The following is a 14,483-nucleotide window of genomic DNA, read 5'->3' on the forward strand; positions in this document are numbered from 1 at the left end:
CCTCCGGAATAAATTGTTCACTTATCAAAAGGCTGGATTATTACTAATATTAGCTCTAGAATATTAGGAGACAGACTTGGCATAATGCTACTAGTCTACAATTCCTGAAACTCTCTGCCTAGCAACTTAATCTGATAATACATCTGTTTACACTGGACTTGTTTTTTGTTATGGATCTCTCTAAGAGATATTGTAGATGAAAACATTATATACAGGGGAATAAGCCTAATTACAACTCACTGCACAAACTTTCCATCACAACAGGTTTTAAATCTCTTTAGTGAAACTGACGTATTTTGCATAAATGACAAGATTGACAGAAGGGTGCTCTCTAACCTGTAGAATGTGAAAAACATGTTACTTTTAGTTTGTTTCCTCTTTTTATAATCAGACATTTACAGAAAGCCGAGTGTGATTTATTCTTTTCTTCTTAATGAATTGTTAAGAAGTGTTTGAAAAGACATTAAATCTTCTCTTCTGCCATTAATCTGTAAAGGGGGAAGGGGATTTTTAATGGCCTCACAGTATATTGCTTTATAAAACTGCTGATTCTAGCAGTGCCAGAATAGGACTACATACTAATGTAGGAAACACTGAATGCAGTCAGTGAGCCTTCTGCATTTATGGAGGAAAAGACTAATAGCTCCATTTTAACAAGGCTTTTAATACTTGGGCCATCAGCAGGCATTGAGTGAGTGAAATTGGGAGAACTCCTATGAGCTAAAAGCATCTAAGTTCAGCATTCTTACCTCAGTTTGAGTCTTCCTGATAGGATTTCACATCCAGCCAACTACAGCTGCCATCTTGAAAACAAACTAAGTAGAGAGCTGTTTTTTTCCCTGAGCACATTAATGCTTCACTTCTGAAACGACACGAGAGCATGATAAATGCACTGACGTCCCTGTTGGATATTCAGCTTTACAACAGTGTTAAGGAAAGCTTCTGGATTTGTGTTATGAATGAAATCAAAGGTTGTTTATATCACATTTTTTACTGTAGAAAAATTGACAACAGATGATAAACAGATCTGGAACTAGTATGTAAACTCATTCTTTCCTTTGAATAATGAGTGCATTACTCAGCAATATTAAAATGCTTTTATTTAATCAGATTTATCTCCTGATTTTGCTGAATTACAGGTGGGAGACTAAAAAAAAAAGTTTTTTTTTAAACTAAAAAGTTTACAGAATCCCTGCTGGCCTACAGCCAAGGGAACCTCACTGAGGACCTGTTCTAAACAGTCCTTTGATATGGAACCCTTTCTTGTTAGGAGTGATAAGATTAAGTATGGGATTTGTGGATTCTCTGAGCCCTTGCCTTTCTTTTGTTGATTTTGGCACCCTGCAGCATCATTTGTTCTCTGATTATCATTTTGAGATGCATTGTCAGTAACTGGGGTGTATAATTGATCTTCATCTCTAATTACTTTTCTCTCCACAGGTGTCTGGAAAAGGTCCAGATGGGAGTTCACACAATCTCCACTTTGAAGGGATGGAAAGGCAATATGCATCCTTACCCAGGTACATCTCTGAGGCTTCCTCGTGAACTGATTCTATCTGCATAGAACAGCCGTCTGGCTCTGAAATGAGAGACTATGTTGCAGTTTTGTCTCGCTGCCTTCTGCTGATGATTTAGTGCCATCTTTATAACTGTATTAATAATTTAGACCGTTGATTTTAAAAAAAATAAAGACGTTCTCATTGAACATGTCAGCAAGAGTCATGATCCACAGGGAAAGAACATGACAATGAGGAAGCTTAGTGTGCTAGAGTTATAGAAGGTCTTAACAGGGCATAACTGTGACTAAGTTTATAGTGCTAAAATCATAACTGGCAATGACAGAGCATTGCTGTGAGGCATTTGCACTGCAGCCGTGACAGCTCCTACAGTACCACCATTGCTGAAAGGAAAATTTGACTAACAATCCTGTTCTAATATGGTAACTATATACTGTAACTCAACTCCATTGGAAATGAGAGAGAATTCTTGGAGGTTTTGGGGTTTTTTTATGAATAACTTTAGTCTGGAATTAGCAGGGCGTGACAAAGAAGAAACCTTTCAAAGATTACAATCCAGGTTCTGTGAGAGTTCTAATAGCAGAGTGTGAGAATTAGCAAGCTAGAAAAAGAAATGAAGAAAGGTTAGAGCAGTGGGGAGAAAATGAAAATAGAGAATATTTACCCTCCAAGCATGCTAAGCAAGAAAGTGGATCTTAGGTAGAGATGTGGAGGAGCAAGTTTTCCTAAATGAGGATAAGACAATCAACTAGTGCCACATTTCCTGAGGACCCCAAAGGGCATGGCACATCAGTGCTGGTATTTGTAGGAAATAAATGGGCGTGCATTGTAGCTACATCTTTTCTTCTATTTTTTCCATTTGACTGTTTGTTTCTAAATGTGTTATTGTAAAGGCTGATTGACCTTAATGTAATATGACATACCACTATGAACTAGAATATAGAGAATATCTCAATGCTTGAAAATTATTAGATCTCTTTACAAAAAGCTGTTTCACAAACTTCAGCATTGTTGGACTTAAGTAAATACTTTTTAATGTGTGCTGTGTTGTTTAAACCACAGAATACACCTGTGGTTCAATGGCTGCCTATTATTGATTTGTGTTGGTGGTTGTTTGCTGTGGTGGTCTAGTGACATTGGTCCCGGGATATTAGAGAGATAAGGTGGGTGAGGTAATATTTTTTATTGGACCAACTTCTGTTGGTGAAGGAACATGCTTTCAAGTTCCACGAAGCCTCAAAGGACCAGAAGAAAAGTTCTTTAAGCTTGAAAGTGTGTCTCTTTCGTCAACAGAAGCTGGTCTAATAGAAGTCTCACCCGCTTATCTCTCATATACTGGGATCAACACCACGGCAGCAACACTGTTTAATAGAGTGCTGTTTGATTCCCAGCAATGGTTTTTTTTGTCCTGTTCTCATTATCCATATATATGTCCAGTCCTTTTTTCTGAATCCTACTAAGTTCTTGTCCTCAGTTATATCTTTTAGCAGCAAGTTCCACAGATTAAGAATATGTAGAGTATTAAAAAAAAATTTCACCTTTTTATCAGTTTTAAATTTTACTACCTTTCATTTTATTGAATCACAAGAAAAACTTGAACAGCAATGCCCAATATACCTTCTCTGTCCCATTCATTGTTTTGCCTTCCTCTTTCATGTCCTCTCTTATTCATCTGCTCTCCAAATTAAACAATCCTATTCTTTTCAATCTCTATGAATATGGTAGTCTTCCTATGCCTCAAATCACTTTAATTACCTATCTCTGAATTCCCTCTTATTTCGGCTCTATCTTTTTTTGAGCTAGGATGACCAGAACTGATCACAGTTTCCAGATATGAGCATACCATTCTTTTATATGACATTAGAATGTTTTCACTGCTATTTTCCATCCTGTTCTTTTTGCATCCTGTGTCTTGTTTGCTTTTGTGAGGGCTGCTACATCCTTAGTAGGCAATTCCTGTGAGCTATTCACAATGACACTCAATTGTTTTTTCCTGAGTACTTCCATGTGACTCAACCCATTAATTTTCTCATGTTCTTCTCAAAACCTCAATTTCAGCTAGTGGAAACTGGACTCCATACCCTAAATCTCAACAGGGCTTTGAGGGTTTAGCTGGATAGGATGGGGAATTTAGGAAGTTATCAAGACTTTCTATGGCCTTTGGAGATCAGTGTAAAGAGGGGGTCACTTCTGCTCAGTGCCTGTCTAAGAAGATTAGGCTGTACCATGAGTCACACTGTACTTTAGTTGGGGTCTCAGTACCCCAGTCTCATGGTCTTAGCACCCACACTGCCATGGTTCATGCAATATCAATAGTTTGCCTCCATAATGCTTCCATCACAGAGAGAGCAGAGCATTGGAGCGATGTGCTCTCGACTGCATGTGTTGTTCAACAGACGGGCTGCTGTGTTCTGAACCAATTGTAAAGAGCTCTTGTAAGTTTACTTCTCTGAAAGCACCATAGTAATCAAGGCCAGAGATCATAAATGAGTGGGTCACTAGGCAAAGTCTGAATCCAGCAGTCTTCCTGGCAGCCACTAATGGAAATGAGAATTATTTTGCAGAGCTGGCGGTTTGAATATCCGGAAGTACAGAGGAGTCCAGGTGAAAACCAAGGCTGAGAACTCTGGAAATCTGCCTTCAGATAGTTAATAATCTGTTTTACATGGAAAGCACTCAGCTACAAGGAGGAATGGGAAGCAGTACAAAACCTTAAGATAGATAGATGTCCTTATCGAGGTGGCATGTTCTTCAGTGTATTTCATAGATTCATAGATACTAAGGTCAGTAGGGACCACTCTGATCATCTAGTCCGACCTCCTGCACAGCGCAGGCCACAGAATGTCACCCACCCACTCCTATGAAAAACCTCACCCATGTCTGAGCTATTGAAGTCCTCAAATCATGGTTCAAAACTTCAAGGAGCAGAGAAGCCTCCCTCCAGTCAACCATGCCCCCTGCTACAGAGGAAGGCAAAAAAACCTCCAGGGCCTCTCCAATCTGCCCTGGAGGAAAACTCCCTCCCGACCCCAAACATGGCAATCAGCCAAACCCTGAGCACATGGGCAAGATTCACCAGCCAGATACCCAGGAAAGAGTTTTCTATAGTAAATCAGATCCCATCCATCTAATATCCCATCTCAGGGGATTTGGCCTATTTACCCTGAATATTTAAAGATCAATTACTTACCAAAATCCCATTATCCCATCATACCATCTCCTCCATAAACTTATCGAGTAGAATCTTAAAACCAGATAGATCTTTTGCCCCCACTGCTTCCCTTGGAAGGTTATTCCAAAACTTCACTCCTCTGATGGTTAAAAACCTTCGTCTGATTTCAAGTCTAAACTTCCTGGTGGCCAGTTTATACCCATTTGTTCTTGTGTCCACATTGGTGCTGAGCTGAAATAATTCCTCTCCCTCTCCTATATTTATCCCTCTGATATATTTATAGAGAGCAATCATATCTCCCCTCAACCTTCTTTTAGTTAGGCTAAACAAGCCCAGCTCCTTAAGTCTCCTTTCATAAGACAAGTTTTCCATTCCTCGGATCATCCTAGTAGCCCTTCTCTGTACCTGCTCCAGTTTGAATTCATCCTTTTTAAACATGGGAGACCAGAACTGCACACAGTATTCTAGGTGAGGTCTCACCAGTGCCTTGTATAACGGTACTAAAACCTCCTTATCCCTACTGGAAATGCCTCTCCTGATGCATCCCAAAACCGCATTAGCTTTTTTCACAGCCATATCACATTGGCAGCTCATAGTCATCCTATGATCAACCAATACTCCAAGGTCCTTCTCCTCTTCCGTTACTTCTAATTGATGCGTCCCCAACTTATAGCTAAAATTCTTGTTATTAATCCCTAAATGCATAACCTTACACTTCTCACTATTAAATTTCATCCTATTACTATTACTCCAGTTTACAAGGTCATCCAGATCCTCCTGTATAATATCCCGATCCTTCTCCGAATTGGCAATACCTCCCAGCTTTGTATCAGCTTTCCCTCTCCCCACCAGTATCGCCTCCTTTTTTCCAGGGCTCAGCTTTATTCACCTATTGCTCATCCAGTTGTTGAATTCCGTCAAGCCATTGGACACCTGTGGGAGGGCGCTGTTTCCGTCTGATCTGGATGTGATGTATAGCTGAATGTCATCTGCACACTGCTGGCATTTTATTCTATGCTGTTCTTATTCTCTATTAGAGATCTTGCTCAGCTGCCCATCACTGATTGCATCCTGATTGGCCTGTCCCCAGCATTATGCAATCGTCTTGAGTTTTCCCAAAGCTCGTCATGGGCAGTGTGATCAAACTGAGCATCTTGAACATTGTGGGAAATTTGCAAAAAATGTGAGCGGTCTGATCTAACAGTAAATTATCAAAATCCTTCTCACCTTCCTTTTATCAGCCAATCAATGTAAAAAAGGTGTAATTGCATGTAACAGCTGGCTTTTAGGGCTAGAAAGGGGTGGTGGAATGGGGTTGCAGAGACCAAATTAAGCACTTTTCTAATCTTGCATAGTTTTATAAAAGTAAATCTCTGTCACCAGCATGTGGGACTTACCTAAATTCACCAAGCAGACAAGTAAAGCTTCAAAAGTTCCAGGAAAGAAGGGAGAACACTTCTGCAAGAGAAAGGAAAGCATCCAGGCTTGGGCTGTGGCTGATTTCTCTTGGGAAAAAAATCAGCACAATAGCTGGAATAATTAGATGCCCTTGCAATAAAGCTGTTACTGCTACCTGGCAACAAGCAGGAGCCATGTTGGAGGGCATGAGAGATTAGAATGAACGAATGAACAGAGAGCTTTGGCATCCCTCTGAAATGGGCAAGAGAGAACTAGGGTTACCATCACATTATTTTGAAAAATATGCCGTACGTTCCCATGGCACCCATTCAACTCTGAAGGTGTGCAAGGCTACCTACAAAGAAGGCATGATTGTCATTGGTAGCATACCCAAGCTCTCCTGCTATATCTTTCATTAAAGTTCAAATCCCAGCTTTAAAACACCCGTGGCACTTTGCCCTATGGCCTTATGTTTTCATCTCCCTTCCCTCTGGGTGCTGAGAAGTTTAACCAAAGCACAATGGATCAGATTCTTAGCTGGTGTAAATCAATGTAGCTTCACTGGCTCATGACCTCTATTTTAGAGCAGAATTAGAGAAAATGTGGTTCTTAAGTGTGCTTGCCTTTTCAACAAAAGAAGCAAAGAATTTAAAATATATGGAGGTAATCCTGTTCCTGTTGAGCTCAGTGACAAAACCCTGCTGACTTTGATGGGAGCAGGATCTGTTGTATGTAAGGTTATTTTTTAATTAAAAGTTGAAATACTTCTGTCTGTTAAGAAAAGTAGGCAACAGCCTTAAAAGAAGCTTTAATATGTGGCTATCTTAATCAGTAGTTATGTGGTCAAGTTTTTATCAAAGCTAGTATCAGATTAGAGGCTTTGTTTGAAAACATCTAGAGAGAGGCAAATGTTATCTACTGAGTTATTGGTGTGTTACTATGGCAGGCTAGTGGCAGGTCCCCATCTCATACTGCACTGTGCTATATCATCTCCGGATGGAAGCAGAATGGTAAAGGCAGAACATAAAGCTTTGCAAGAAAGATACAGTTCTTGGCACTCGGCAGCTATGTGATGCCCCAGGGCTAGGGCTGAGTAGTGCTGAATGGTATTATTAAGCAATGTTAAATCTTCCCTCTTAGAAGGAAAAGAACTTGATTCTTGGACTCCTCGGGGGGCTGTTTGGGAAATAGGAGTATGGTTATAATATGAGGAGCTAGAAAAATATTTTTGTTTGTTCGTCTTCAGTAACCCACCTCTCTCTCTTTCACATTTGAAGTATTTATTTGGTTAAACCAGTGGACAAATATGAACTTGAAGCTGGTTTAATTGCTCACAGGGTTTTTTTTGCACTTCAATTTCATTGCGGTCTGTCATAATGTAAGCTATAATTTTGCTCATGGCAGCCCCAATTGGAGAAATATTATGTCCTAAGCATAAAGAGTTATTCCTTTCTCCTAATGGATTCGGAAGTAGGCTCTGACTAGTAACTAAGCTGTCAGTCACTAAAACAGACCCAGGGATTGGTGATGCTGTGATATATACCACAAATCTCAGCCCCCTTGCTAGTAAGAAATGCTGATGTCAAAAAAAGTCAGTGTTTCAGTTCCTCAAGGTTCTTCATATGATCCAAGAACAAGTATTTGAGGCAAAAAGAAAATTAAAAAATAACTGTAAAGACTAAAAAATGAATTCAGATTGTATCAATCATTTCCATGGCCAAGGAGAAGAGGGCTGAGCAGAACGGCACTTTACATTCACATGTGTGTTTATGTTCAATATAATATGTACCCCAAAGATGGGAAATCTATTAATGTATTAATTAAAGAAGTGGCAGCACAATGCATTGCCATTGCCAGGAGACTCATGTTCAGGATCCACTATGCAACTTGCACTTCCTAGGTCAGTAAATAAAAGGGGTATGATAGATTCCAAGGCCAGACAGGACCATTGTGATCATCTAGTTTGAGCTGCTTAATAACACAGGCCCCTAGACCCTTACCCAGTAGTTTCTTCATCAAGCTCATAACTTCTGTTTGAGCTGTGCATGAGTGGCCAAACTGTGGATCACGAGACATGTGAGGCTCTTTACCGTTATGGTGCGGCTCGCTGAGCCACCCCATTGTCCATCCACCAGACTTGGGGCGGGGGAGCTCAGAACCTCAGCCTTGCAGTGGGGTGTTAGGGTAGGGACTTCTGTCCAGTGAGGAGGAGGGCCTTGGGGCTTGAGCCCCGCAGCACACCGGCGAGGCCTTGGGGCTTCAGCAGGCATCTCTTGTGGGGCTGAGCCCCAAGCTCCAGCAGGTGTGCCCCAGCTCTGGAACTTCTGAAGATTGTCGTATGCAGCTCAGAGGGTCAGTAAGTTTGGCCACCCCTGAGCTATGGAATGTCTTATAAAAGATATCTAGTCTTGATTTTAAGACTTCACTGATGGAGAATCCACCACTTCTCTAGGTAAGTTGTTACACAGGTTATTCACCGTCAGGATTAAAAAAATTGTGCCTTGTTTCTAGTCTGAATTTATCTAGCTTCAGCTTCCAGTCATTGGATCTTGTGCCTTTTTTGGTTAGATTAAAGAGCTGCCTACTGTCAGAAATCTCTGCTCAGGTAGGTGCTTGTACACTGTGATCACCTCATCTCTTAACCTTCTCGTGGATTAAATTAAAGAGGCTGAGCTGCTTCCGTTTCTCACTAAAGGCATGAAGACAGCATCGCCAAAGGGATTGCAGGACAGTTTGTGAGGCAGCATTGACGGTCATGTAGGCAAAAGCCATTTCCACCATTCTGGGCAAAAGAAGAATTTCCATAACAGCTTGATGTTAATGCTGATGCTTAAGCTAAAGCTTGATGCTTAATGTTATTAATGAAATAACATTATTTCAAGATGGTGAAGTCTGTTTTTGCTGACAAGTCTGCTTTCATTTTACAGCTCCATTGCTTTTCCCTTGGGTACTGCAAATAACTCCCCACCTCGTCTGTCCCTTCATAACCTTCAACTCTCATCTCATCTGCGCTTCCATGCTGCCTTCATCTTCTGGATTTGCCTCTCACTCCCATTGTACAAGGCAACAACCCTCTTTCCATGCAAATAATTCCTTAAAATTCCTTTTTTGAAACCTTCATCAGTATTAACCTGCTTCAGTAAAAAGGTCACCTGCGAATTAAAAATGGCTTTCTTCTTGGTTAGAACGGCCGTGTGGCTCATCCAGTGCATTCTGTGTTTGATTTGTATTGTCTTTCCCATTTAAACTGTAAACTGCTCTCCTTTGGTATACAGCTAACCAAAAAAACATCACTGTCTCCTATGATATCATTCCTGTGGTGTTCTACCTAGTTATCTTCTGACACCTTTCCTAGTGCTTAAAACTTATCTGCTCTTCTGTTTTCCTTTGTTTGTCTTTTCAATTAATATCTGCATTATACACTGCCTTGGAATTTCCATTTGCTTACTGCAGCATTGTTTTTAGCACATGCAAGACGATGGCAATGATATTACATTCAACAGATGTGTATTCCAAGTAATGCCAGTACTGATCACTGGCGCCACTGCAACTTTAGTAGCAATAACCTGGGACAAAGGAGAGTGCACAGAATAACCCATATGTTGTATGTTTATAAATGTGTCACTCTCGCCAAACTTTTACTAGCGATGAAATAATTTATGAATCCAAGTCCAGACAGATCTTGAGAATTATCAAAGGTCTATTCCGTCATGGAGGCTGTGTTACTGAGTATATCTTACACATTTATATGAAGCTAATCTGTCAATTTTTGATGTTCAGTAGAATATACTTGCCTGTTGCAGTCATCATAGAATTTTAAATGTTCACCTGGAGGTTGAAACAACTCCTTTTTAGATGCATTTATTTTTTCCTACAAAATTCTGTAGAGAGGTAGGCAACTTTCTCATCTTGGGATACGCAACAATTAATCTGTATCCCTCCCTCCCTCCTCCACTCCATTACTGACCACTCTATCCTTTATCTAGCTTAGTGATACAGTACTAATGTATTTTGATGTCCATTCTTATCCTTAAGTCACTGCACTGTAAACTGTTCATTGTCACACAGATTATGTGGTCACACATGTATCTAAACTGGTTAACTTGCCTCAAATCTTAACTTCTACTTCCACACATGACAAATCTTGAAAAATCAATGAAGTTCATGAACAGTGGAGGATTAAACTCCCTCATCCTTTCAATCAGTTTTCACAGATAGAAAATACAGTCCCAAGCACCTCTCCTATTGCGTCTCCTGCCTATCTGAATGACATCTCTGACTCCTCCTCACTCCGAAGGACTACCTACACTACAGAAACATCTATGTCAGAGGACTGGTTACAACATGATTGTCCATCACTTGGTTAAAGTTTGTAGTGTGCACTAGGACCTAATAATGGTATAACTGGGCAAAGGTGTGGGATGTATATGCTACAATCACGCAGGGAAATCAATTTGAGAAGGTCAAGTCCAATATTCTCAGTTTGGGCCAGGATGAGGGGCTGCAGCTCCTCCATGCCACTTGTGCATTCTAGCTATTGAAACCATGTAAACCTTGATCAGGTGGCCCCTTTCTTGGTCCCCTCTCTACATTATAACCTATATTGATCCCACAGATCTCCCTTATTTCTTATATTATTCTCCCAGCTCTCAATGTTTTTCTTTTTTATTGTCACTCTTTCATCTGCCTCTTTTATTGCTTTTTGATGGGGAAATCATTGTTCTGCTGAGTTTCTTGACTGTGCTGAAATGTTTTGCTCAATGTGCCACTCTCATTCTGCATACTTCTCTCTTCTTTTCTCATCTTGGCACACCGTCAACCATTGTTTCTTAATAAGGGAGCTTGTATTCTATGTGGTGGTCTCATGAAGTCATCCTAATGTGATACTTATCTGATCTCCACTCTGCCTACCTCCTTCTCTGTTACTTTTGTTTTCTGCTGTATCAAATAGCGGTTTTACCATACAAAAGGGAAAAAAAGATTATGATGATGATGGAACTTTTTGTAAGAATTAAAAAGCTTTCGAAGTCAAGGAAAGGATACTTAATTGTGCTAATTAAATGTGAGTTTACCAAAATAACACTTAATTTTAGATTTTAAAATGTCAAGCTGCCTTTGGTTAAAAAAAAAAAAAGTACCCAATGATTAGTGGTTCATGATAATTACAAAACTTAGCCATCCATTGTCTTGAAAAGCCAGGAAAAGAAAACAAACCAGCTTCCACAGAACAAAGGCTGCAACAAGGACTGTAAAGTGACCCACTGTTAACTTAATTTAGGCCCAGAATTTAGATCTTGTAAAAAAAAAAAATAAAGTGTAAAAGGGGTGAATGGAGAGAAGGAGATTCCAAAACTTCTTATGAATAGAAATTTTATTTTACGTGTTTTAATTTAAAAATGTCACTTTCAGTGTTGTCAACCCAAGCACAAGAGTGTGTAACGTCGGAAATTGAATATAACGGGGACTAACTAGAAACAAAAGTGAATAGCCTAACTTAATTGTCCAAGCCAAATCAAATATCAGTAATAAACAAGGAGCATTTATAATGGAACATTTGATTTTGTTTATTTTCAGTTTTAATAATCTAAAGTAATGTTAGCTTTAACTTGAGTAGGGATAATTTTAAATATGATTTTTATCTCAAAAGTAGCCCTTTTATTGAAAATACAGCAAAATCCTAAAATCTGATATCTTACCATGCAATGATCTCATTATAAGTGAAATATGTGTAGGGTTTTAGTTGGTTTTAAAGTCCTGACAGGTGCGTTTTGAATCAGTTTTAATGGGAATATTGGTCTACTCAAGGACCTCCAGGAAAAAAGTTGCAATAAAACAGCCAGGATGAAATACATGCAGAGAAAAAAGAGATTGTTCCTCCCCGATAGAGCACTAGCTTGGGAACTGAGCTGATGTGCTCATTTAAAGATTAGCTTAAATCCAAAATCACAGTGGAGTCTATCTATCTAACTTACTGTACTTACCACTGCCAGGTAATAAAACTGCTTACTACAAAAACTGCCTAAAAGCCAGAGCTATCAAGAAGGTCATTATGCTTCGAGGAGGACAGAGTCTAAATCCTGAATGGAATTTCTCATACCAGTGATAGTTCCATACAGGCTAACCATACAAAGCAGAAAAGTGGAGATTCTCTCATTTCTGCATATTGGTACCTGCAGCATTTTATGGTGAAATCATGACCCAGTATCACACTGATGGCTTCAGTCTTATTTTGAAACACAGAATCAAAATCCAATCCCCAAAAAGTGCATAGAGATCATAAACAAGTGTATTTATTATCTTAAATAATGAGTGTCTTCAAATCAGGCATAGAAAAGCAGGCAGCAAAGTGGGAAGGTTGGTGTTTATTTTAAACATATCTCACAAAATGGGCTTGCAGCTAAGCAGATATGACTTCTCCAAAACTCTCGTCTAAAAGGAGGCGTTAAAGATTGTAAACAGGATCATAGTTACAAAAATCTTATCGTAGAATTTGAAAGTGAAGAGGGTTTGTTTTTAGGAGTAATTTCAGCTTCCTTAAAAATAGAGTGGAACGTTAGTTGAAATTAACAAGATGCTTCCTATCTAAGCCAAATTAGGTCTTTAATGCTGAAAGGCATTCTTTAAGAAGTCAAGAAGGTCAAGGGTCAAGACATCAAGTCCCGAAGTGCAGCTGTCAGGCCACCTCTGTAATTTCCATGGGAGTAACTAAAGAAAATTTAGCAAAGAAAATATCTACAGCGGCAGGGATATTTCTTACAAAAAAACAAAAACTAAAAAACAGATCTCCCAGAAGAATACTTTGGAAGTGGACAGGGGGGCTGACAGAGGTGGGTTTTGTCAGTTTTTCTAATAAAGCCTCTCAGCTCCTCACAGCGAAGAGCCAGTTGATGCAATATGGAATGGTTTAAAAGTCAATTAATTTTTTGAAATTAAACAGCTGGCCTAGGTTGTAAGTAGATATTAGTTGGGATAAATAAATATTCTTTAAAGTGTCACATGTACAAAAAGCATGAGTCTTGTAGAGAATTTTGTGTATGTCAAGGCATAAGGGCTTCCCACTAAATATAAAGGTACTAAATTCTGCTTAAAAAAAACCCCTAGAGATCTAGAAAAAGGCTGTCTCCAAAGAGAAGCATTTGAGTTAATATTATATTACATATTGTGAAATTATGGCGACATGGCCTCATTAACAGAAAAAGAAGCAGTATTAGCCAGCCCTCCAATGAGTACAAGAACAAAACAAATTTTCATCAACAAAACATTAATGAAAGAAATAAGTGTTAGTAAAAACATTTTAGGTTGAGATGAAGGATCTGTGGAAAAAAGATAAGTGAATGCAAATTAAAAAGAGTGAGCTCAAACTAAAAAACAAAGAGTACGTCCCACAGAATACATGAACAGAGTGACATGCTGAGTGAAACCTGGGGAATGAGATGTGCCATGAAATGCAAATGTATACTCTGCATTATCAACATTGATGTTGAAATTGCCCAGGAGACCAACAGATCGGGAAACTCAACTGGCTGGTTTATAAATAGATCTTTATATATAGGGTGAAAACATAGCTGCTTAAGATGTATTATAAATTAAATCTGAAAAAGTATAGACCTTGGATTTTTAAAGTGAGGAAATGGCACTTTATTTTGTCTTGAGGTTCACTTAAAATAAGTTGAGGAAAAGACAACTCTTCCAGCCCAAGCTCTTGAGATTCACTTCCTCTAGATAAATAGACCTGGAGGTGAGGTTGAGAGACAGGGCTTCGCCAATTAAAAGTGGCAGTAATACCCGATAGATCCCACCAGCAAAGGAGGAAGGAAAGAGTCCATCAATACATACTTCGGACACACACAACGTCTTTGGTCCAACTTCATAGCTTGCTCCATCAATATTCTTCAGAAAGCTTCTAACAGCATAATCCATGAAAGCCTCACCCAGTCTATCAAGATTCAGCTAGACTCCAATAAACGAGTAGCTCTTCAACCATTGTACTGTTGGTGTCCACTAGTAAGGCCGGCTGTTGTTGGTTTTTCTAACCTTAGCCCATCACCTATCCTTTATCCAATCTTTACAGGACAGATGTGGTAGTTTAATTACAGTAAAGAAGTGTTATGCTGTCATAGTAGCAAGATGCTGCCTCTCATAACAAACATATAAAGCACCCTTAGGAACTATGCTATTATGGAATAGGAAAGAAGAAAATATGATGAGAAAATAAAGGTACTTCTTTTGTGGGCCATCTTAATTGGACATCTTACGAAAATTACAGGCCATGTAAACCTGAGCAACTGAAATATCGTTCTGGTTCATTAGCAAATATGCAGCACACATATCACAAGCACAAATGATGCCATGCACTAAGAAAGCAAAATAAAATGGATGCCAGGAGGGATAAACTG

The 14,483-nt window shown here is 39.3% G+C and overlaps 1 protein-coding gene across 3 annotated transcripts in view; it reads left to right on the plus strand.

Annotated features, from left to right (window-relative positions):
- Positions 1–14,483, plus strand: part of PARD3B (par-3 family cell polarity regulator beta) — a 644,857-nt gene that overhangs the window by 606,200 nt on the left and 24,174 nt on the right. For 2 of the 3 annotated variants that reach the window (XM_038422313.2, XM_043505628.1), the window contains one exon: positions 1,441–1,520. In XM_038422313.2, coding sequence (XP_038278241.1) covers positions 1,441–1,520 — 80 coding nt within the window. Of the gene's footprint in view, positions 1–1,440; positions 1,521–4,081; positions 4,218–14,483 lie in introns of those variants that run through there. The other variant, XM_043505627.1, reaches the window with a different exon arrangement.

The sequence above is a fragment of the Dermochelys coriacea genome, chromosome 11 (assembly GCF_009764565.3).
Source record: "Dermochelys coriacea isolate rDerCor1 chromosome 11, rDerCor1.pri.v4, whole genome shotgun sequence".
Lineage (NCBI taxonomy): Eukaryota > Metazoa > Chordata > Testudines > Dermochelyidae > Dermochelys > Dermochelys coriacea.